Raw genomic sequence first — 22,803 nt, forward strand, 5'->3', positions numbered from 1 at the left:
AACTCTGGGCGGTCAGGATGATGTGGGATGCATGGTACAGAACAGGCCAACATACCTCAGTAGGTCCCAGGGAAGCCAAAGACAGCGTCCTGACTGCAGGCTACAGCTCTGTGCTCCAAAGAAGTCTCCACCGCAGACCCTAACCCTAGCAGAACCTGAGGCTCTGTTCCAAGAGTCTCAGCTCCCACATCACCATCCCCGTCTATGCCCCGTCCTTCTCCTTCTGCCTTAGCCTTGGTTGTCTGTTTATTCCTGGTGTCCGACATTGAGCTGCGAGTTCCCAGAAGGCAAGGAGTCTGACCTGCCCCAGGTATCACAGGTTTTTAAATAAAGCCACTTGCAGGAACTAGGCACGTTCTTGAGTAGTGGCCAAGGGAGGCCTTGGTTACCCATCTTTACTGAGGGCATCCACTGGGGCCTGGGGGGTGGGGTGGGGGTGGGACAGGGTGAAGAAAGAATAAGGAATAAAGGTGACCAGAGGAGAGGGGACAGAAGACAGGCACAACCAGGATGAGCCCTGAAAGAAGCCTCGGCCCTGTGTGTCATGCACAAGTGACCCTGGGCTCCACCCCATCTTCTCTAGGACAGGCAATGTCCTATTCACAGGCACGACCTGGGTACACATGATCACATGCCCATGAGAGCCCAGTGCCTGATGCTCACCCAGGGCCTCAGAGAAGGTACATAAAAAGCAGAGAGATGAAGGGTCACACCCAAGGCCAGAGGTCAACAAGGAGGAAGCTGGGAAGCAGAGGTCTCTGGTCAAGCTCTGACACCTGTCGGCACAGACGCTTCCTCAGGTCCACTTCAGAGCTGGGCGGTTGGTGGCCTGAGAGGCCTCCCCACCCTCCAGAGTCCAAAGACCGCAGGTGTGGCTTCCTCAAAGCCTGCTTCCTCACCCACAGGCCACCTGATCGTCAGTAGGTCTCTGCCTGAGGCAGCTGGCAGAGGAACCACACTGAACTCCCTCCAGCAGTCGGGATCACTGGCACCACCACCAGCCTTCTTGGGGGCCCAGACACCAGGCTGCAGGGCAGGCATTCAGGTAAGCGCCTATCTCCGGGAAATAGGAAGGACTGGAGATCCTGGGGCCAACACGGGCACCTCTGTGGCTCTCCAGGGTTGGGACATTTTGCAGCCTCTTCTCGGATTTAGGAAGAAGGGTTGGCCCCTGGAACTCCCCACTGGCTGGAGACCAGGAAGAGCAAGGGGATCCAGAAGGCTTCCCCCAGGGTCAGCCACGTAGATAGCCCTGCCTTGCTCTGTTCACCCACACCAGGGAGAGCAAAGGCTGATGTCCCCGACACTGAAGGGGGCCAGGCAGGTCCACCAGCACCTGAGCCCTGCGATGCAGGGTCTTTAGCAGCTGAACCGTCCCCACCAGCCCGCCAGAGGCCGTGGTGACCTACAGGAGCCACACTGGTGTGGAAGAACAGGGCTGAGCTGAGCGGAGCAGGGCTCTTTATTCTTCCATTTGGAAGCAGGAATCGAATGGCACAGCCAGGGAGGTGAGGAGGAAAGGGTCAGGTTCTGGCACTATTTACAGTTGTCTAGGAAAGGGGATCCCCCCCCCCCGAGCAGGGCAACGAACAGAGATCAGTCGCCTCCTCTATGTTCCCATGGCGCTCACTGGCTAATCATTTTTCCATCTGTGAGTCACCTTCACAGATCTCCGTCATTTTCATAACAGTCCCAATAAACAGGTGTGGGTGCTTGCTTACACTTTGGTCAGGGATCTACAGCCAAGGTGCACCGAGCAGAGAGAGGCGTGGAGGTGCACCGAAGCCATGATGAATGCATACAAATTCACACTCCCTTGGCTTCTCCATACACCCAGCACAGACAAATTCAGGACGTTTAACTCCACTCCACTTCAAAAGATGTGTGTTCGAGGCCCCCTCTGTGGCCCACCGCCCAGTGGCAGGGACACAGTTGTAAGCCAGACAGCTCTGGCTCGTTTCCCTGTTAAACAGTGGCTGTGCCTCTAAGCCTGTTGTCCTCTTTGAATATCAGAGTCCTCATCTGAAAAGTGGGGGTGAGGGCTCCAGCTCTGGGGTCGTCTGAAGGCAAATTCCTTAGAGTGGCGCTCACCGTTTGGTGCTGGACGGACAGTGGTGAAGCCCAAGCGAGGTGGGGTCGGGAGGGGGTCGGCAGCAGGCTCGGAGTGCTGTCGGGGCGGCGATGGCCATTCCTGTTGTTAGAGAGGAACGGTCGGTGCTGGAACACGTGGGAACGCTCTGGGCAGGCGGTGGTTAAAGAAGCCTTCACCAGCCAGTTGACTGTGAGCTGGGTTTAGAGTTGGGGGGGGGGAGAGGGTCTGGGGGAGAATCTGGAACACCAGGAGGAAAGAGGCAGGAATGATGGTCAGACACCAGATGACCGTCGGTCCCTGGCAAGTTCCACACGGTAACCCCCTCCCATATATGTCTGTCTGTCTGTCTTTTATCTATCTCTGTATCTAACACACACACACACACACACACACACACACACACACACACAGAATCTCACACTCAAATACATTCTCCCTGGCACGGTCATTAGTGGGAGCGTCCTCCCTGTTTGCAGATTTACAGCAGGGCTGCCCAGAGGCTTGCTACGGCAACTGAGCCCCCTGGCCCTTCCCCCAGAAGTAACTCATCCATGGCATCTTTTACATCTCATCCCAGAGTAAGATCTGAACCCAGATTCAAATCGTGGGAGGCCATCCACGTTGTGTGCCCCTGCCCCAGACCCTTTCTCCCCTGGCCCATGGCCTCCAAGGCTAACAAGATGGGCTTCTTGGGCAGGGTATTAGATGCAGATGACTCTGAATAGGTCCCCTGCAGCTAAGGGCTTCAGGTCTGGTCTGAGTCCCCAGGTCAGAGGCACAGCGGCTGAGCCTTGCATTTCTGTCCCTTAGTCTAATGACTGTCTGGTCCCTTGTGATTCTAGGAGGCTGACCTCAGCAGTGTCAACATGTCCAGGCCCAGCAGCAAAGCCATCTACCGTAAGCTTCCTGCTTCCCCTACCCTGCCCAGCCCCCCTCTGGGCCAAGCTCCCTGAACCCCATCTTCTCCACTCCCCTCCAGTTGTCCAAGCCTCACCTCACTTCCGCTGCCCCTGCCCTTGACTTTGTTCCCACAGTGCACCGGAAGGAATATTCCCAGAGCATGGCCTCAGAACCTACCCTCCTGCAGCACAGGGTGGAGGTGAGTACCCCTGGGGTCCTGGGTCCCAGGCAGTTTCTGGGTAGAGCTCCGAGTTCCCGTGTGTCCACTGCCTTACGAAAACAGATACACCTGACCCTGACACAACAGCTGACCGAACTCCGGGGAGTCAGATTCAGCAAGCCTGAGGCCTGAACATCTGCCAGGTTCAGGGGAGTGGAGAGTAGTCCCAGGGTGGGCAGAGCAGGCCCAGCTGGAGGTCATGGGGGGTGGATACTGGGTCCCTCGGCAGGAGTGACTGAGTCAAGACCCACAGAAAGCCATCCTACCAACCTCTTTATTGTCCAACCCACCTCCTGTACATTGTTCAGGGTCGCATATGGCTGTGAGGAAGAAGGTATGAAGGTTGCAGCTATAAGGGTCAGTGTCACAGAGGGGAGACATCCTGCACTCCCGGGCCAGGCTGAGCCACTGGAATGGAGTCACTGGCCCCACCCAAATGCATAGCTGGCACTTCGAGAGCTGGTCATTTGAATTGGCTTTTAAACTGCAAGGATGTGGTCAGAGAGCTTGCTTAACCAGGCACATGGAGGTGGCCATAGTGCATGGCAGGGGGGCACAGAACCCACCCCGACCCTGGCAGCCTCGGGTGCTAGGAGACAAGTAGGCAACCCACAGTGCCGTGGGGAAAGGGCTTCCCAGCCACTGTCCAGTTTCTCTGTGGAGTGGGGCTGGGAACTGGCTTCACGGAGGCCCCTCGGGCAAGAGCAAGGGGAGGTGCATTCAAGATGACAGGCCTGTGGGTCCTGCTGAGGTGCTGGAAGTGTGGACACAGTGAGAGGAACTGCACCCGGGCAGGAGTGAGGCTTGAGGTCCAGGGGCAGGAAGCAGACTGCTCCTCTCCAACAGAACCCTAGAGCAAATGGAGGACGCCTCAGGGAGGCACCATTTTCTGTGGGAAGGCAGGAATCTCTAGAGAAAGGTGGCCAAGGGAAAAGGTGCCAAGCCGTGGGGCCAGCAGAAGGCAAGGACCTGGGAGTCAGAGGTGGCCAGAGCTCTCTCTGTGCAAGACTCGGAAGGAGGACACTCGATCTTCCTGAGAGCCCCGTGGCACTGGGTTGGCACAGAAAGACATCTGGGCATGAGCAGGAGTGTGGAAAGAGACAGGGGTCAGGCATGTGAGGTCGGTGAACGGGAGAACAACCCGAGGACAATGGTTCCTAAATGCAGCAAAGGGACCACAAAGGTCCCATAGCCCACACAGAGGAACACGGATGATTTTGCTGGATGATTGGAACCCACACCCCTGATCACCCAGTCACCTTATGTGATGGCTCCTTTGGAATCCCAGAACCCCTTAGCCCTAGCCTGGGGAAGCCTCTTCAAGAACCCAACTTCCATAGGCTCTTGCTGTATTGAAAAGCTTGACCTCCCCACAGGGGGAGCCAAGGACACACCTTCTTCCTCGACTGCCTTTCCCCTGCCTGCTGCCATCGGGGACCCTCTCTCCAAACCTTCTCCCACACCAGTCTCTTCCTGTCCCCTTAGCATCTGATGACATGTAAGCTGGGGACACAGAGAGTCCGGGAACCGAAGGATGCCCTACAGAAGCTTCAGGAGATGGATGCACAGGGTCGAGTGTGGAGCCAAGACCTGATCCTACAGGTCAAAGATGGCTGGCTCCAGCTGCTGGACATCGAGACTAAGGTCAGCCTTCTCAGCAAACCCAGCTGTGGGCCCTGGCTAGCCCAGGATGCTAAAAAGCAAGCACTAGGCTCTCCACGTGCTTCTCAGTGCCTATCCACATCCAATACACATCCCAAACCAGGGGACTAGGGACAGAGGCATAAGAATCAGGGTTGAGACTCTACCCAGCCCACCAGAGAGCAGGGGTGACCTTTTCAGGGTCTCAGTGGCTCTCAGTGATCTCCTCACATTTGGCCTTTCCACTTGCCTTAGGAGGACCTAGATTCTTACCGCCTGGACAACATCAAGGCCATGGAGGTAGCACTCAACACCTGCTCCTACAACTCCATCTTATCCGTCACTGTGCAGGAGTCTGGCTTTCCAGGCACCAGCACTTTACTCTTCCAATGCCAGGAAGTAGGGGTGAGCGACCGGGTATTGTGGTCAGGGGTGGAGTTTGGTGACCATCACATACACACACTCACACATAATGATTGCTGCTTCCTCCAGGCAGAGCAGCTGAGGACAAGCCTGCAGAAGGCCCTGGAGGAAGAACTAGAAGAAAGGTAGGCTGTTTCTACCCAGCAACATCCAGGGCCTCCTAGCTCAGGCTGAGGGCCATATCCGGGCTACACATTTGGAGAACTCGTGATCCTGGGACCTAACAAACACATGCCAAGAACTAACAAAGGCTTAGACCAACGAAGGGTGTTGGGAATGTATTGAGTGCATTGTATACTGTCTCCAGAAGCCAGGAGAAGTTGTAGAACCCAGGAAGTCCCAGGAACCAGGCAGGTGAAGCATGGTGGAGTCAGGGAAGGCTCAAGTGGAAACTAAGGAGCAGGAGTGGGCTTCCTGGAGAGAGATGGTGATGCCCTGTGGGCTTAGGTATCTGTCCCAAGAACTTTGTCAAAGCTCTGTCTTCCATCATGCCCTCAGCAGACCTCGATTCGGAGTCCTTCATCCAAGCCAGGACAGGCGGAAGGGGTATCCTCTGGAAAGGCCACTCCCTATACATCAGACACCCCCTCTGGAGCAGAGGTCCCTTCCAGAGCAGAGGTTTCCTCTAGAGCAGCCACACCACGTGACCCCAGAACGCAGTAAGTTGGTGTCTGAAGGGCAAGTGGAGGAGGAGGAGGTTTGGACCGAGTCAAAGGAATTTGGGCTCATGGTCCCTCCACATCCGCCGTAGGCATCCCACCATCCCCAAGGTCCCTGACACACTACCCAAGTGCCCGAGAACCAAGCGTCTTCACTCTGCCTCCTCCTCCAAGGCGTGCTCCATCTCCTGAGGACCCAGAGAGGGATGAGGTAAACTGAAGGCGGTTGGAGGCTTGCCGGGGCTTCCTGGGCTGGAGAAAAGGGAGAACCTATTCTCAGGAACCCAGATTCCTAGGGTAGACAGGGCAGGGCTGGGACTGAGGCTGGGGCTTATGGTGGGATGATAGCAGAGCCACGGTGGGGAGTTTCAGGGTTTTCACGACTGTCCACTCAAGGCCGTGGGTTGTTGGGCATCCAGGAGGTACTAAACCATGTCCTCAAAGACATTGAGCTGTTCGCTGGAAAGCTGAAGGAGGCCAAGGCGAAGGACAATCATAAGAAGAGAAAACTTGGGAGAAAAAAGAACAAGGCTCAAAACAGTAAGTAGTTCATGCCAGAGGAGAGGAGCAGGGGTGTCTTGGGGGGGGGGCTGGAAACCCCACCTTTATTCCTTCTTCCACAGAGCTAACAGAAGCACAGTACGTTGATTGCTTCCAGAAGATCAAGCTGAGCTTCAACCTCCTGGTTAGTGGCTCTGGCCAGTTCTGGGCCCTTCCTCCCCAGCTCCCCTTCTCTCTGATGTCCACCACCCAAGGCTTGCCCTTCTCCAGCTCCTCCTTCTCTTGGGGCTTTGGAAGGCTCTGAGCCAAGGCACAACCCACTTATGGGGTGCTAGGGTTCTGGTGAGGGTAAACGTTGGATGGGAACCAACCCTGTTCCGTGTCTTCAGGGGAAGCTGGCCTTACGGTTGCAGGAAACAAGTGCCCCCGAGTTCGTGGACCTCATCTTCCAAACCCTGAAACTGGTGAGTGGAGGGCAGACGGGGTGGCAAAGGGGACCAGCTGAAGCCAAGGAGGAGCAGAGGAAGGAACAAGAGGTGGGGGGAGGACCAGGGAGCTGTGGGGCCTGCCCTTTATTCAACACGCATCTTCCTGCCGGGATACCACTCGAGACAAAACCCCAAGTCTTTGGGGGGGGACAGACAGGAAGCGAGGAGACAGAGCTGAGGGGCTCTTGGACAATTCCTGCTCCCTTCTGACTTGGATGTACTGATACCTTCTCTTCCTACCTCTCCTCCAGATCCTGTCCCAGTGCCCCGAGGATGGCCTTGCAGCCAAAGTGATTTCACCCCTCCTCACCCCCAAAGCCATAGACCTGCTGCAGTCCTGTCTACGGCCGCCCGAGATTGCTCTCTGGAAGTCACTCGGCACAGCCTGGACCACCAGCTGGTAAGTAAAGACAAGGGGCGTGGAGGGCCCAATGCAGGACATGATGTGTAGCCTGGTGGTACATGATCGCAAACCAGAGACATATCCAGAGAATGTGGGGGACTCTACATGGAGTTCCCAACTTTTCACTAAGCACTGCCTTTACCCAGTGAAGAAACATTACTTCAGAGAAAAAAAGAGCAATGCCAGCTTCTACTAAAATGTGTGCTCGTTTTCACCAGGGACAAAGTGAAAACTTGGTCTCAGTCCAGCTCAGAATTAAAGAATGGCTGACATAAGAGACGCCAGATTTAACACCCGGAAGTTGACAGCAAGCTTCAGGACAGGAGTTAGAGATGCCAAGCTGCTGTGGGTGGAGGGGTGGGCATGGGACCAGTTAGAGAGCCTGGGAACTAGGAAGGAAACTCACTTGGACACCTGGGCTAACATGTCACGGGAACAGTCTACAGAGGCCACACATCTGGGTCCCCAGTTGAGAGGTCCTAACTATGTGACAGAACAGTATCAGTGTGAGGCAGGCCACAATGAGAGGCCTGTGAATTCCATCGGGAGCCCCTGGCCTAGCTTCCTCAAGCAGGATTTGTAGCAGAGGGTAGGGGTCTGAGAAATGGTTACAGGAAGAAGGCAGAAAGAAAAGCAGGAAGAAGAAAAAAAGAAATCACAGAAATGCTGGGCGTGGTGGCGCACGCCTTTAAGCCCAGCACTCAGGAGGCAGAGGCAGGTAGATTTCTGTGAGTTCAAGGCCAGCTTGATCTACAAAGCGAGTTCCAGAACAGCTAGGGCTACACAGAGAAACCTTGTCTGAGAGAGAGATAGAGATAGATAGAGAGAGAGAGAGAGAGAGAGAGAGAGAGAGAGAGAGAGAGAGAGAGAGAGAGAGGAGCCTGGGGCTTGGGAGGAAACTCCCATGTGTTTGCCTAAAGAGCAGTTCTTTTTAACTCAGGCCCATGTGAAGTTCTGTCCAGTTTGCTTAAAGACATGAATAGTTTCAGTGCAGCCTACTTATTTTGATGGTAGAATACACACAACACGATAATGTACAGATTTCAGTGTATAATTCAGTAGCACTAAGTATCTCTCAACACTGTGTACCAATACCACTCCTAGCTCCAGAAGTTTCTCACCCCAAACAGAAAGGCTATACCTGCTAAAGAATAATTCCCCATTTCCCCTGTGGTCACCCCCTGGCTACCTTTGCTCTATGTCCATATCAGTTTGCCTAGTCCAGGTCCTTCATGTAAGTGAAATAAGACATGGTTCATCCTTTCATGACCAGCTGATTTTATCGGTATGTCCTCAGAATCCATCCATGTTATAGCATGTGTCAGAATTGTGAATGACTAATATTCCATCCTATGGACAAGTCACATTTTGTCTAGCCTTTATTCATCAGTGGGCATTTGGGTTGTTCATACCCAGATGATCTATTTTATGTGCTTTATTTGTCTAGTCACTAAGATGAAGGAATTTATAAATTCTGGACCTCTTCTAACAGATCCTGGAGCTGCACTGGGCTTACATCACCCATAGGGATAGCTCTGACATGCAGTCCTAGCAAGACTCCGGTGGCCCGAGACAAGGCCTCGAGTGCTTTCAATTCAGGCCCTTTAATAAGGAGTATCCATGTTAGGTTGTAGAGTGCTTATTCATCAGGACTGCCAGCCTGCAAATAATGACATGGAGACTTATTATTAATTATGAAAGCTTAACCTTAACTTAGGCTTGTCCTCAACTAGTTCTTATTAACTTAAACTAACCCATTGATATTGATCTACATTCTGCCATGTGGCATTACCTCGACTCCATACTACCCATCCTGCTTCCTCTGGTTCTGTCTGGCAACTCTCTGTGACCTACATTCCTCCTCCTCTTCCTCTCTCTCCTCGGAAATCCTGCCTATCCTCTCCTGCCTAGCTATCGGCCATTCATCTTTTCACCAGGCCAATCACAGCGACACATCTTCACACAGTCTACAAATATTCTACAACATTAGGTATGTCACTTTAGATTTCAAAACCCAGTATTATTTGAATTTTTTTTTTAGAAATAGTCTATAACACGCCTGCTGCACAAAGCATAAGGACCTGAGTTTGAATCCCCAGCACCCACATAAAAGTCAAGTGTGGCATCATGTCTGTAACCTCAGTGTGGGAGTCAGGGTAGAGGAAGGGGGGTCCGTGGAGTGGAAGAGCCAGCCTAGCTCAAGAGAAGCATACCACGTTAAATGGGAAACTGTGTCTCAAAAAGTTAGGTGGAGATGGCATCAGCCTCTGGCCTCCATATGCAGAAGTACATACATTCACGTGTGCACACCCCACACCAAGATGCACATATACCACACACACACACACATACACACTCACACACACACTCACACACACACACATGCATACATTTGCAACACTGGAAAACAAGGCCTGCACAGGTCTGGGGCAGATGGGGTCCCAGTGCTGAGAGGGGGAATGGACGTGAGCCTCCATCCATAACCTAGAAGCTGTCTCTGGTTGATAACTGCTCACAAAGGAAGAATTAGTTTTCTCTAATGGAGTCTCACGGGGTATACAAACTACTCTGAAAACCAGGCCCCATGCCCAGCAGTAGTTGGCTAACACAAAATGAAATCAATGGCATTTTTGAAGGTTCTTTGTCACATAATGCTTGATAAGGGCTCTCTTATTATTTATTCTTTGTTTACTCTAGAGGTATTACGTCAGGTTTGTGTTTTTATGGCATGTCTGTATGTGTCACCACATCTATATGTGTTTCCTGAGCCTTTTCTTTGGCTCTTTTTCTTCTATTTGTTTGTTTATCTCCTATTCTGGCTTATTTGTTTTTGCTTTATCTAATTTTATTTCATTTTTTTAGATGCCTGTTTGTATTCTAGTGAGAGAGAAAAAGAAAGGGTGTGGATTTGGGTGCTCGGGGAGTAGGGAAGGATCCAGGAGGAGTTGGGGGAGAAGAAACCATAATCAGAATGTATTTTATGGAAAAAAAATCTATCTTCAAAATAAATAATAAATAAAGGGGTGGGGTTGCTCTTTGAAACTCCCCACAAGGGCTCTTTGAGCCCCAATATTCCAGATTATACTGCTTTAATTCTAAACTTCAATGAGGGTGACCAAGTGTCCACTGTGTTCCTAGGGGGTACCACAGCTGTACCTTGGGGACCAGAGTGAGGCTGCCCACAGATACTTGCACTGTTAGGCTTGTTCCTGCCTAACCATTTGCTTCTTTGTGGGTTTCCTGTAGCTTTTCATCTACATACATGGGCCATCTCCCCATTAGCCACAGATCCCTGAGGCTAGGCCTTCTCGCATCTCCTCCCTCTCCACATCCCACAGCCTGGTACACAGTGGCTCTAAACCCAACTTTGTTTTCTCCTCAGGGTTGACTGGACAGGCGATGAACCACCACCCTACCGACCCACATTCTCCGATGGATGGCAGATTCCAGAGCCCTACTCCATGGTAAGGTTGCTTAGCACTGAGACCTACACAAAGCTCTTCCGGTTCAGATCAAAACCACAGGACAATTAAGGGGTGGGTCATATGGGTACCTTTTGGGGAGGTAGACAATGGACAAGAGGCAGCTGTTACAGGCCTATTATGGTCTGGTACCTCTCCTAACCACTGCACTGGCTACCTCCTATTCTAACCCACTCTGGTCTTGTTTCTTACAGGAACCCCTAAGAACCCAGGATTCTATTTCCCTCAGGTATGTCAAATGCTTAGTTGATGCTCACAGTCACAGGAAGGGAGATAGAGGGCAGAGCCTTTATACCTGTGGATTTCTACATCCCAGAGATCATCTGTACTTTCTCTTAGTCAGATACAGACATGTGCAAAGATGTCTCTCCTCTACCTCGAATGAAAATGCAGTTTCTTACCTCCTAGCCTCTGAAATGCTTCTTCATGTAGCCTCTAGTCCTCACAGTTCAGGTATAAAGTGCTCAGAGCAGAATCAAGATCCAGGAAATCCCACTGGTGGAAACGTTCTGAGAGATAAACGGCATTTCAGAGCCCCTCCTGTATGCAAAACCTCGTACCCCAATCCCTGCCTAACACTATTGCCATAAAACCCTATGGAAACCCAAAAAGTCACCAACAGACCGTACCTGGGAGCTCTAGGGCTCTTGTGGCTGGGCACGGTTCCCTTTTGCCAGCCACCCTGACTCTGTCTCTCACCTCAACTCTAGGAGGAGCAGCAGTCTGCGTTTTCCTCAGGATGAGCCATACAACCACAGCTCCGAACATGAGGACTCACACCTCCCAGCCTCCAGCCCCAGGCCTGCCAAACCGGCCCTGAAAATGCAAGTCCTGTATGAGTTTGAAGCAAGGAATGCACAGGAACTGACTGTGGCCCAGGGAGAGGTTCTGGAGGTGAGGCCTATGCGTGAATCCAGAAAAAAGAGGTGGTTGGTGGGCGATCCAGTGGCCTGGAGTGGGTGGCTTACAGAGAGAACAGGAAAGTGGGAATACCAGGGAAGGACAAAGCCTTGGGGAGAGAGGGGATGGGAGGATAGGGCTCTGGGGGCTGACGACGGGGTGACTCTTGTCAGGTTCTGGACCAGAGCAAGCGTTGGTGGCTGGTGCAGAATGAGGCAGGACAGACTGGTTACATTCCCAGCAACATCCTGGAGCCCCTGCCGGCGGGAGGCCCTGGAAGCCGGAGACCATCATCCTTTAGGGTACTACCCAGCCTAGAACACCCAGGAGCCCCGAGTCCTGAGTCAGAGCGGGTAGCAGGGAGGATTGGGTGACCAACGAAGATGATCATAGTTCAGTTGAATCAGTATCACTGCATGCTTCCTGGGTGCCGAGTTCATTGTAGGGTCTGGGCAAACATTAAGTCAGGATCCCTGCAAAACCAGAGAGAACCAGAAGGTAAGGTAAGTGGCTTGACGGAGTTCAGCAGAAGGGACCCAGTATGGGAGGCTGTGCATGGCTGTGAGAGGGCATGACCTCTGATTTCAAGTTTCCCTTGAGTCTAGGCTCCAATGCTTCGTCTTAGCTCCAAGCCTGAGGAAGTCACAGCCTGGCTACAAGCAGAGAACTTCTCCACTATGTGAGTGCCCAGTCCCATGGGGGAGGAGGGGAGAGCCTTGTAAAAGGCTCAGGTGAGAACTGTAGACCCCTTCCCCCTCAGAGACCTAAACGTGGAACCTAGCTTCCACTGTACGTGATGACTCCATCTTAGGCTTTCTTTGCTAAACGAAGGAGGACAGGAGAAGGTTGTTTGACTGAGCCCAGGGTAGGGCGCCAGGTGGGAGACTGTATGTAGCGAAAGAGTCAAGGGTAGTGAATTCTGGAAGAACCTGGGCGGTCACCTTCACCACCCCTCCCTTCCAGAACATGCTCTTTCAAAGCCTAGGAGTTCTCTAACTGACTTGTTCCTGCACCGGCAGATACCTAGTTCCTGGAACCCCACCTTTCCTGCTCTACACAAACATTAAGGCTGAGCACCCCCAACCCCACCTCTGATGGATTCCACCATTGTTATTTACAGCACTGTAAGGACCCTTGGGTCCCTGACGGGGAATCAGCTACTTCACATGAGACTTGGGGAGCTGCAGATGCTGTGCCCACAGGAGGCCCCAAGGATCCAGGCCCGGCTGGATGCTGTCAGGAGGATGCTGGGGGTGAGGTCCTGACTCCCACCCAGAGGTTGTTAATCTTCTTGGGTTGAGAAAGAGAGAGCTGGGAACACTAGGTGTGGGATATTCCTCTGGGGACTCAGCTTCCTCCACTCAGGTGTGTCTGGAAGCACTGATCATACTGGTGGCATGAACTCTGGGGATCCCTCACTTGGAACCAGCTCCATCTGAATTATTTTCTTCCTTTAGATGACTCATTAGATACCAGCTCAAATACCTTCAAGACCAAGGACCTCTCATATCCAAGATGGAGTATTTGGTACCCAGTCAGAGCCCTCAAAAGTCCTCTTTCAGTTTGTGGCAAACCACAGATCGCACAGCAAAGAAGATGAACAGATCCAGACTTTGAGGCAAACAGTACCCTTGTTGGGCTGGAACTCCTCTCCGGTTACTATTTATTTTACCCCTGTCATAAGCTTGGCATGCTTATTCCTAATCTCTTCAGTCCCACTCCTTTCCAATAAAATGCAACTTTAAGACTGTCATATGCCCCTCTCCTCGCCATTTATTCTGGGCCTGATGGGAACCAAAGGGAGGGAGTGGGGAGCCGGGATACTGGGTATGAAACGGCATCAACCCTACAACCATTCCTGGTCAGACTGAGCTAAAGAGAGAACTCACTGCAACCTGGAGCTGTGGATCAGCCTTTGGGGACTGTGGCCCACTCTCTCTTTCTCCCCTCTAAATAAACTCCAAAATGAGGCTATGCTCACCATTGCTATCCTTCTATGAACATGACTCCCAGTCCACTCCGAGGCTCCTAGTCCAGCTGAAGGCATGGCATGTCACAGCAGCAGAGGACCCCCTGCTGACAACGCTGGACTTTGTTCACACTGGCTGGTGATTCAGAGGACTGTGAACAAGGAAGTGTCTGTTAGGTGAGTCAGAACACAGGAACACTGACTGCCCTGGGAGGTGAAGGTCCTCAGGTCCACTGTGTGAACTCAGGCCCGTCAGTCCACGCCCTGTGCCTCCGCCCTGGTCAAATGAAGCATTTGGGTTGTATGTGGTGTCTACTGTCTTTCCGTCTCAAAAGGCATGAAATGAACTCATCTCCACAGAAGAGGAGCTATGCCTCCATCGATATACTCCACGGATCAGGTCTGATGTTCTCATGGATTCAAGAGCCCCTTGTAGGTTATTAAGATGGTGTGGTTGCTATATTGTGTCCCCCAATGTATTGTGCACCCTAACAAACTTAAAAAACTTATCTGGGGTCAGAGAACAGAACAGCCACTAGATAGACATAGAAGCCAGGCATGGTGGCACACATCTTTAATCACAGGACTTGAGAGTTCACATGCCTTTAATCCCAGGAAGTGATGGCAGGAAGCAGAAAGGTATATAATGTGTGAGGACCAGGAACTAGAGGTCTTTTTAAGCTTTTAAGCTTTTTAGCAGCAGTTCAGCTGAGATCCCTTCAGATAAGGACTCAGAGGCTTCCAGTCTGAGGAAACAAGATCAGCTGAGAAGTAGGCAAGGTGAGGTTGGATGTGGCTTGTTCTGTCTCACTGATCTTTCAGCATTCACCCCAATACCTGGCTCCAGGTTTGTTTTTATTAATAAGACCTTTTAAGATTTGTGTTACATCTGGCGCCCAACTTGTCAGGTATGAATTCACGAAAAAGCTACTTGCCTGTGGCCTTGCGGGCCCCAGCTCAGGCCTGAGCTGCATGTGCCTAATTGTGGTGGCACATGCGGGTAGGATTTGCTAAAGGAGACAGAAGCAGGAGGATCCCAAGTTCGAGGCCAGCCTGGGAGGCTTGCTGAGGAAAAGCTGTGGCAGCATGGCCATGGAGGTGGTGGCTTCTGCTCTAAGCTACAAGCTGCTTCTCATCATGTTAGAAAAAAGAGAATATGAATATGGTAAGATAAAAAGGTAGATTATTGAATCCACTTTTAAAAAGGAATTACCTGTTTTAAACATAAGTAATGAAATTTTTTGTTTGAATTTGTCAAATGTTAATGGACTGGACATTGTTAATATAATTCTTAACTGTATATATTGTATATACTTATTGTAGATACTTTTTCTTATTAGTTATAACTTTTTTATTTTAAACAAAAAAGGGGGAAATGTGGTTGCTATATTGTGTCCCCCAATATACTGTGCTTCCCAATAAACTTAATAAACTTATCTGGGGTCAGAGAACAGAACAGCCACTAGATAGACATAGAAGCCAGGCATGGTGGCACACATCTTTAATCACAGGACTTGAGAGTTCACATGCCTTTAATCCCAGGAAGTGATGACAGGAAGCAGAAAAGTATATAAGGTGTGAGGACCAGGAACCAGAGGTCTTTTTAAGCTTTTAGGTTTTTAGCAGCAGTTCAGCTGAGATCCCTTCAGATGAGGACTCAGAGGCTTCCAGTCTGAGGAAACAAGATCAGCTGAGGAGTTGGCGAGGTGAGGTTGGATGTGGCTTGTTCTGCTTCTCTGATCTTCCAGCATTCACCCCAATACCTGGCTCCAGGTTTGTTTTTATTAATAAGAACTTTTAAGATTCATGTTACCATATGAACACCTGGTTTTCGACAAAGGAGCCAAAACTATACAATGGAAAAAAGAAAGTATCTTCAACAAATGGTGCTGGCATAACTGGATCTCAATATGTAAAAGATTACAGATAGATCCATATCTGTCACCATGCCCAAAACTCAAGTCCAAGTGGATCAAAGACCTGAACATAAATCCAGTTACACTAAACTTAATAGAAAAGAAAGTAGGAAGCACTCTTGAACGCATTGGCACCGGAGACCATTTTCTAAATAAAACACCAACAGCACAGACCCTGAGCACAACAATTAATAAATGGGACCTCTCAAAATTGAGAAGCTTTTGCAGGGCAAAAGACACAGTCAATAAGACAAAAAGACAGCCTACAGAATGGGAAAAGATCTTCACCAACCCCACATCTGACAGAGGATTGATCTCCACAGTATATAAAGAACTCAAGAAACTAGACATCAAAATACTGAACAGTCCAATTAAAAAATGGGCTAAAGAGCTAAACAGAGAATTCACAAAACAAGAACTACAAATGGCTGAAAGACATTTAAAGAAATGCTCAACATCCTTAATCATCAGAGAAATGCAAATCAAAACGACTCTGAGATACCACCTTACACCTGTCAGAATGGCTACGATCAAAAACACCAATGACAGCCAATGTTGGAGAGGATGTGGAGCAAAGGGAACACTCCTCCACTGTTGGTGGGAATGTAAATTTGTACAACCACTGTGGAAATCAGTATGGCGGTTTCTCAGAAAATTAGGAATCGAACTACCTCAAGACCCAGCCATCCCACTCTTGGGCATATACCCAAGGAATGCTGATTCATACCATAAAGATACATGCTCAGCTATGTTCATAGCAGCACTATTTGTAATAGCCAGAACCTGGAAACAACCTAGATGCCCATCAACGGAAGAATGGATGGAAAAAATGTGGTACATATACACAATGGAGTACTACTCAGCAGAGAAAAACAATGAAAGCATGAAATTTGCAGGCAAATGGATGGAACTAGAAAAAATCATCCTGAGTGAGGTAACCCAAACCCAGAAAGACAGTCATGGTATGTACTCACTCATAAGTGGATTCTAGATATAAAATAAAGAACAATCAGACCACAACCCATAGAACCATAGAGGATATATATATAGCATGGAGGTCTCTAGGACGACTGTGGCTTATAATAAATTTCGGTTTTACTCAATTATTGAAAAAAATAGCCAAATGAATGGAAACACATGAACTATGAACCAAAGGTTGAGGGCCCCCCAGCTGGATCAGGCCCTCTGAATAGGTGAGACAGTTGATTGGCTTGATCAGTTTGGGAAGCAACTAGGCAGTGGGACCAAGTCCTGTGCTCATTGCATGAGTTGGTTGTTTGAAACCTGGAGCTTATGCAGGGACACTTGGCTCAATCTGGGAGGAAGGGACTGGACCTGCCTGGACTGAGTCTACCAGGTTGATCGCAGTCCTCGGGGGAGGATTTGCCCTGAAGGAGGTGGGAATGGGGGGTGGGCTGGGGGTAAGGGGAGAGTGTGGGAGGGGAGAGAATAGGGGAACCCGTGGCTGATATGTAGAACTGAATGGTATTGTAAAATAAAATAAAATAAAATAAAAAAGATTCGTGTTACAAGATCGTCCAGGAAATCTCTTTTGGCTGAATTTATCCAAGACCACAACATCATTCAGAGCTGAGTACTTTATTTCCAGGCGTCCTCGATCATTCACTCAGCTTCCTGGCCTCATGAAATTTTCTCTTATAGCTGGGAACACAAACTACAAAAGCAAAATCTTTTCCTCAGGGAAAAAAAAGGGGGGGGAGCCTTCGGAGAAAAACTTAATCAGAAAAGTTAAGGTCTTAGAATGGAAGGAGACACTAACCCATCGGTCTTGGCTCATCTCAGAGCTGAAAACTAAAGAAAACCTACAGAATTAGAAGACACCCCTGGCCGCCTTTTTTTTTTTTTTCTTTTAACTAGAGTAAAACATTTAAAAATCGCTTTGTGTCATGCGTTATGCTTCTAGTGGACATCACGACCTAGATTTTATACACTCCCCACAGAGTAGAGAAAAAACTCCAATTTTCTTTACAACCTTTACAACCTGCTGCCAAACACTTAACATTCGATGTCTCCTTCTGCCGCAGCTTCACAGTCCTGCCGGACTCAGCAGCACCTGCCGTGTGTCTTGCACACCTATTTCCCACCTTCCAGCGTTTGTTCTGCCCTTCTCCTCCTGCCTGAGCTGTCGTTTGAGGAATTTCCGATGTGCATAGCCTATCCTTTCCCGGCAGTGGCCCTGTTCAGTGTTCACGGCCTCCCTCAAAGTCTTCTCAGAGCCACTTTGTATCTTGGGTGGAGGACATTTCTAGCCTCAACGTACTTTAGGTATTGCCTTGTACCTGAATCACTTCCTACCTCACAGTTTTATGTGTCTAAGCGATTTATTGGTTCTTGTTATTATCTTGCGTTCCTTCACAGCCCTTCACTTGTCCCGCCAAGGAAGCCAAAGACAGTTGTTCGCTTGTGGCCAGAATTCCGACTCCGCTGACCAACGCCAGCTCATTATGCGGCATGACTCTCACGCTCCCCAGGTAACTAAGGTCCAGGTCTCCACTGCCGGGATGTGGATGCAGCAGCAGCAACAGCAGCAGAAGTGCGCACCAAGCTTTGGGGGGCCCCCAGCCGCGCGCGTGCGCGCGTGCGTGCGCGTGCCCAGTGACCACGCGGAGGGCGGGTGGAGCACCGAGCGAGGAAGGAGGAGCCAGTCCGAACGCATTGGCCCCGCCCATAGCGTCCAGTATAAAGGGGCGCCCACAAGCCTTCGAATATCCCAGCAGGGGCACAGGTCTCCCAACATGTCGACCAAGTCGTCTATGGTTCTGGGTTACTGGGATATCCGCGGGGTGAGTGGCCCCTCGCCAGCCCAGCCGCTGGGACAGAGAGATGCAGGCAGCTGAGCGAGGGACCGGAGAGGCAGTGTCCGGTGCAGAGGTGGCCTCCCCGCTGTGACCAGCGTCAGCTAAGCTGCCCTCCGAGGCCTACGTCCGACCAGCCTATGGGGTCCCCAGGCCCGTGGAGAGAGGAGGGAACGGGAGGTTTCCGGGTCAGAGCGAAGGGGCTGCTTAACGACAATTTCAACCCTCCGCCTCCCGACAGGATGCAGGGGCTTGGCCGCGTTGGGCTGGGGACGTTGACGGGCGGGAGTTGGAAGTGATTGGGAACTGCGCAGGCGTGCTGACCGGGGTCCTTCTCCATCCCCTACCTTTAGCTGGCTCATGCCATCCGCATGCTCCTGGAGTATACTGATACCAGCTATGAGGAGAAACGGTACACGTGTGGGGAAGGTAACGTCTGTGGGTGTCGGTGGCCCTCTGCACTGGGCCAAGGTGGCCCAGTCTTTCACCCAGGGAGGAACACTACACCGAGGTCGTATGGGACCCCTGCTCCAGTCATCTGGGAACTGGGCCAAGAGAAGCTCATCCATGGGGTTCCCTCTTGCTGTCCAAGCCCATCTTAATACGTAGACTGCAGAAGCCCAAGGGTTAGGTTTTGGGGATTGGGAACTTGAGGTATCAGGACTAAGTCATTTCTCGACTAGATTGGTAAGGAGGTTGGGTCCCACTTTTCTCTTACAGCTCCTGATTATGATAGAAGCCAATGGCTGGATGTGAAATTCAAGCTAGATCTGGATTTTCCCAATGTAGGTAGCTTTGGAGGAGTGGGCAGAAGGGAAGGCCTTCTAGTTATCCATCTTTTACTTCATCTCTGGTTTGGGAGAATCTAGAATAGAGAGGCTGGCTCTTCACCTGGAGAGAGTGGAGAGAATGCAAGGGCCATTGAACAGGAGTGAGCAACATCTTAATTCCCACTGACAACTATCAGACATTTTCCTCTCAAAGACAGGCTACAGGAGACATTAGTTACTAGCCCGGTCTGTGACTTTGTCGCTGAGAGACATCAGGTATTTTCATATTCTTCTGAATGTGTCCCAGTATCTTAAGCATCATGGTTAGTAAATGCTCTTTAACGTATTCATAAACACACTACTCTTACAGTTTTACTTTAAAATATAAAATATTTACAGTTTGTTTTTTGAAAGTGTTCTGAGAAAGTCCACATGCCACACATGTACATTCACACTGAGAATCAGGTGGGGACCGAGTGCTGATTTCTATTTGTTTTGTTCTTCCTCCTAGCTTCTATTACCTCATCTTTACTGCCTTGCAAGTCTCTTTCCCAGAAGAGTGGAGGAGGCAAGACCAAGCTAGGTTCACTCTTTCACTTTTTCCTTCCAGCTGCCCTACCTTATGGATGGGAAGAATAAGATCACCCAGAGTAATGCCATCTTGCGATACATCGCTCGCAAGCACAACATGTGTGAGTAGTTAACGCTGATGTGAGAGACAGGCAGTTTACTCACCTGGAGGTGGGCAATCCCGAGGATGATCTGTTGCCCTCTGACCTACAGGTGGCGACACTGAGGAAGAAAAGATACGAGTGGACATCATGGAGAACCAGATAATGGACTTCCGCATGCAGCTGGTTCGACTCTGCTACAATTCTGAGCATGTAAGTGTCCTTATCTGGAATCAGCTGTGTGCTAAGAATTGTTCTGCCCCCTTCTATGGTTGCCATCTTTCCATCAACCCAATCCGTAAGGATTGGAAACAGAGTGTATGGTTTGTTTTGTCGTGTAAATCTGGTGTTAGCTTCTCCTCCTTTCCAAAGCCCAGCTCGCCATCCTGCCTCCTCCAAGAGAAGGCAGTAGGAAGCTGGCTAGAGAAGGGTCTGCTGTGTCCATCAGTCGTCCAGGCCCTGACTACAGCTGTCAGCTACTCTGTGTGTGTGTGTGTGTGTGTGTGTGTGTGTGAGAGAGAGAGAGAGAGAGAGAGAGAGAGAGAGAGAGAGAGAGAGAGCGCAATGTGTGCAGAGATCCAAAGACAGCATTAATGTGGGACCTGGGAATCAGACTCTGGTCACCCCTGTTGAACCTTCTTGTGGATCCAACAACAGCTATTGCTCTTTTCCCCTCCCAGGAAAGCCTGAAGCCTCAGTACTTGGAACAGCTACCTTCACAGCTGAAACAATTCTCATTGTTCCTGGGGAAATTCTCGTGGTTTGCAGGGGAAAAGGTAGGAAGAAGGCACAGGGAGAGGAGCCTGTCTGTCCCTGCAGGTCCTTACCGCTGACTGCCTCGGGCCTGACATTTCACTGCCCTTGTTCTAGCTTACCTTTGTGGACTTCCTCACCTATGATGTCTTAGACCAGAATCGGATGTTTGAGCCCAAGTGCCTGGATGAGTTCCCAAATCTGAAGGCTTTCATGTGCCGTTTTGAGGTGATGTTCCATCCATATCCCTTTCTCACAGAAATAAGCACAGACGCCCTACACCCTGCAGATCCCACTGTACGCGCCCAACACCAACTTCTGCCTAAAAGGATCAATGGCTAGACACCTCCAGGCTTCTAAGTCTTGGGAAGAGCCTGGCTTGCACACCCTGAAAGCAACAACTGAAAGAAATGGGTGAAGGCCGGGACAAGTGAATGTCGCTGTTTGTTGTGGGTCTGCTGGGGGGCGGGGCTAGAGTCCTAATAAGGCCTGGTGTGCTTTTCCTTCAGGCTTTGGAGAAAATTGCTGCATTCCTGCAGTGTGACCGATTCTTCAAGATGCCAATCAATAACAAGATGGCCAAGTGGGGCAATAAGTGCCTATGCTGAGCGAGAAATCCGGCACTGCCCACTGTGTCCCGTCCTGTCCCAAGGGGCCTGCATTCGGTCTTTTCTGCTCTTTCTAATAAACAGCAGTTACGTTAACTGGTGTCTAGATGGATTTCTTGTAGGGGTAAAGGCCAAAGGAGGAGAGTGAGGAGATGTTGAGGATGAAGGAGATATGAATCCATGCATAACTGTTGACATTCCCTTCTCAGCTGAGTTCAAGGGCCAGAAGTTACCCCAAGCCTGAGTGGGTATTGGAAGTAGAGGCATTGCCCAGTGCCAGGTAGCAGCTACTTTAAACAGACATGGAGTGCAGTGGTCCAGCCACAGCCTAGGTTCAGGTCCTGAGACAGGGAAGGGGCTTCAGCATGAAAAAAAATGAACAATCTGGTCACCAGATGAGTTTCACACAAGTGGCTGACCCTGAAGAGTTTCAGCTGCCTTTATTTATACATCGAAAACAAGCATGTCTTTCCATACTAACAAGTTTTTCCCATCCTCCAACGTTAATCTGTGGCAAAAACAAATGTGTCAAATATGTTTTCTCCCAACTTTCACATCAAGACATCTTTAAACTAAAAGCAGCACTTATCATTTTGCTAGCTTGGCCAAATATCGAGCCAGCTACATCCTGTCTTTACAAAACTAAAAGGTGATAAACATAGGCACACATTTTCAAGAACACATCTTCAAGAACAACAATTTTGTTCAAAGCATATTTACAGAAATAGGGGTGATCTGCCTCTGATCCTGTCAGCACTGAAACCCGAGAAACATCAGCTCCCAAAGAGTTTTAGGGGAAAATTATTTGAGACAAAATGGGGTTTCCAGGAATCACATCTGTCCCATACATGATTGACACAATGACATTAAAAACCACCAAGAGAATCATCAATATTACCAGAGAGAAGAGAGCGTGCAGGCTGTGTGGTCCCAGCAGTATTCTGCACTGTCCCAAACTCCACTGGTCCTTGAGTGAGACTGTCCCCATGGGCTTTTGCCTCATCTGGAGACCCGTTAGACAAGCACTCATATACTGGTCCAAACCCGGGCTGCGTGGCTCCCAACAGTGGAGTTCTTAAGAAGCTGCAAAGATAACCAAGTAAACTGTGTGGTGCTGATAGACTCAACAGAACTGGAACTTACAAACGACCCAGGTTGGGCAGGGGAGAGAGATTAAAGTGATAAAGGTGGCACTTCAAACTGTGGGCCTGTCAATAGAATTGGAACAGTTGGTTACTAATTAAACTTCATGCTGGGCGACAGACACTGCTGGTGAGCCTGAAGATGGATGCAGGAACCTGAGGAAATAATCAGTCTTAAAAGTCAAAGCGTATCTGGTGGCCCAATCGTTCTTCCTATCTGAGCTCACGAAAAATGTGTATATTGTATCATTTAGGAACAAGTAGATGCCATGTAAATGCCCAGCGGTGCTAGGAAGTGTGCCATGGCATACAGGAATGAGGGTGAGAGGTGGGTATGGTGGCACACACTGGCAATGCCGGTGTTAGGGGGGCTGAGACAAGGGATTCCTGGGGGTGCGCTGCCCAAAGTCTAGCCAAATAATGAGTTCCTGGCCAGAAAGAAACTCTAT

General features: G+C 50.2%; 2 protein-coding genes and 1 long non-coding RNA gene across 4 annotated transcripts; 2 read left to right on the top strand and 1 right to left on the bottom strand.

Moving 5' to 3' along the window:
- The first annotated feature begins 775 nt into the window (after positions 1-775).
- Eps8l3 (EPS8 like 3) lies at positions 776-13,464 on the top strand. Of its 2 annotated transcripts, none has more exons than XM_037206989.1 (19): positions 776-1,045; positions 2,935-2,989; positions 3,127-3,191; positions 4,698-4,856; positions 5,109-5,258; positions 5,346-5,401; positions 5,775-5,935; positions 6,028-6,146; positions 6,355-6,475; positions 6,559-6,620; positions 6,826-6,900; positions 7,176-7,324; positions 10,710-10,791; positions 11,004-11,038; positions 11,520-11,703; positions 11,883-12,011; positions 12,315-12,388; positions 12,830-12,962; positions 13,167-13,464. In XM_037206989.1, exons 2-19 carry the CDS (start codon positions 2,959-2,961, stop codon positions 13,176-13,178), a joined length of 1,797 nt encoding a protein of 598 aa, XP_037062884.1. In that variant the 5' UTR covers positions 776-1,045; positions 2,935-2,958; the 3' UTR covers positions 13,179-13,464. The 2 variants fall into 2 exon arrangements, with proteins under 2 accessions (XP_037062884.1, XP_037062885.1); XM_037206990.1 differs by having other exon boundaries at positions 5,778-5,935.
- Positions 8,236-18,234, bottom strand: LOC119088210. The gene is made up of 5 exons (XR_005091828.1): positions 17,911-18,234; positions 13,691-13,830; positions 11,509-12,182; positions 11,211-11,318; positions 8,236-8,987 (listed from the first exon to the last, which is right to left on the bottom strand). It is a non-coding gene; the product is annotated as an uncharacterized LOC119088210 (long non-coding RNA).
- On the top strand, positions 18,227-21,308 carry Gstm3 (glutathione S-transferase mu 3). Its single transcript, XM_028879414.2, has 8 exons — positions 18,227-18,398; positions 18,764-18,839; positions 19,131-19,195; positions 19,791-19,872; positions 19,964-20,064; positions 20,532-20,627; positions 20,722-20,832; positions 21,114-21,308. Exons 1-8 carry the CDS (start codon positions 18,351-18,353, stop codon positions 21,210-21,212), a joined length of 678 nt encoding a protein of 225 aa, XP_028735247.1. The 5' UTR covers positions 18,227-18,350; the 3' UTR covers positions 21,213-21,308.
- Positions 21,309-22,803: the final 1,495 nt, after the last annotated feature.

Source organism: Peromyscus leucopus, chromosome 6, assembly GCF_004664715.2.
Source record: "Peromyscus leucopus breed LL Stock chromosome 6, UCI_PerLeu_2.1, whole genome shotgun sequence".
Lineage (NCBI taxonomy): Eukaryota > Metazoa > Chordata > Mammalia > Rodentia > Cricetidae > Peromyscus > Peromyscus leucopus.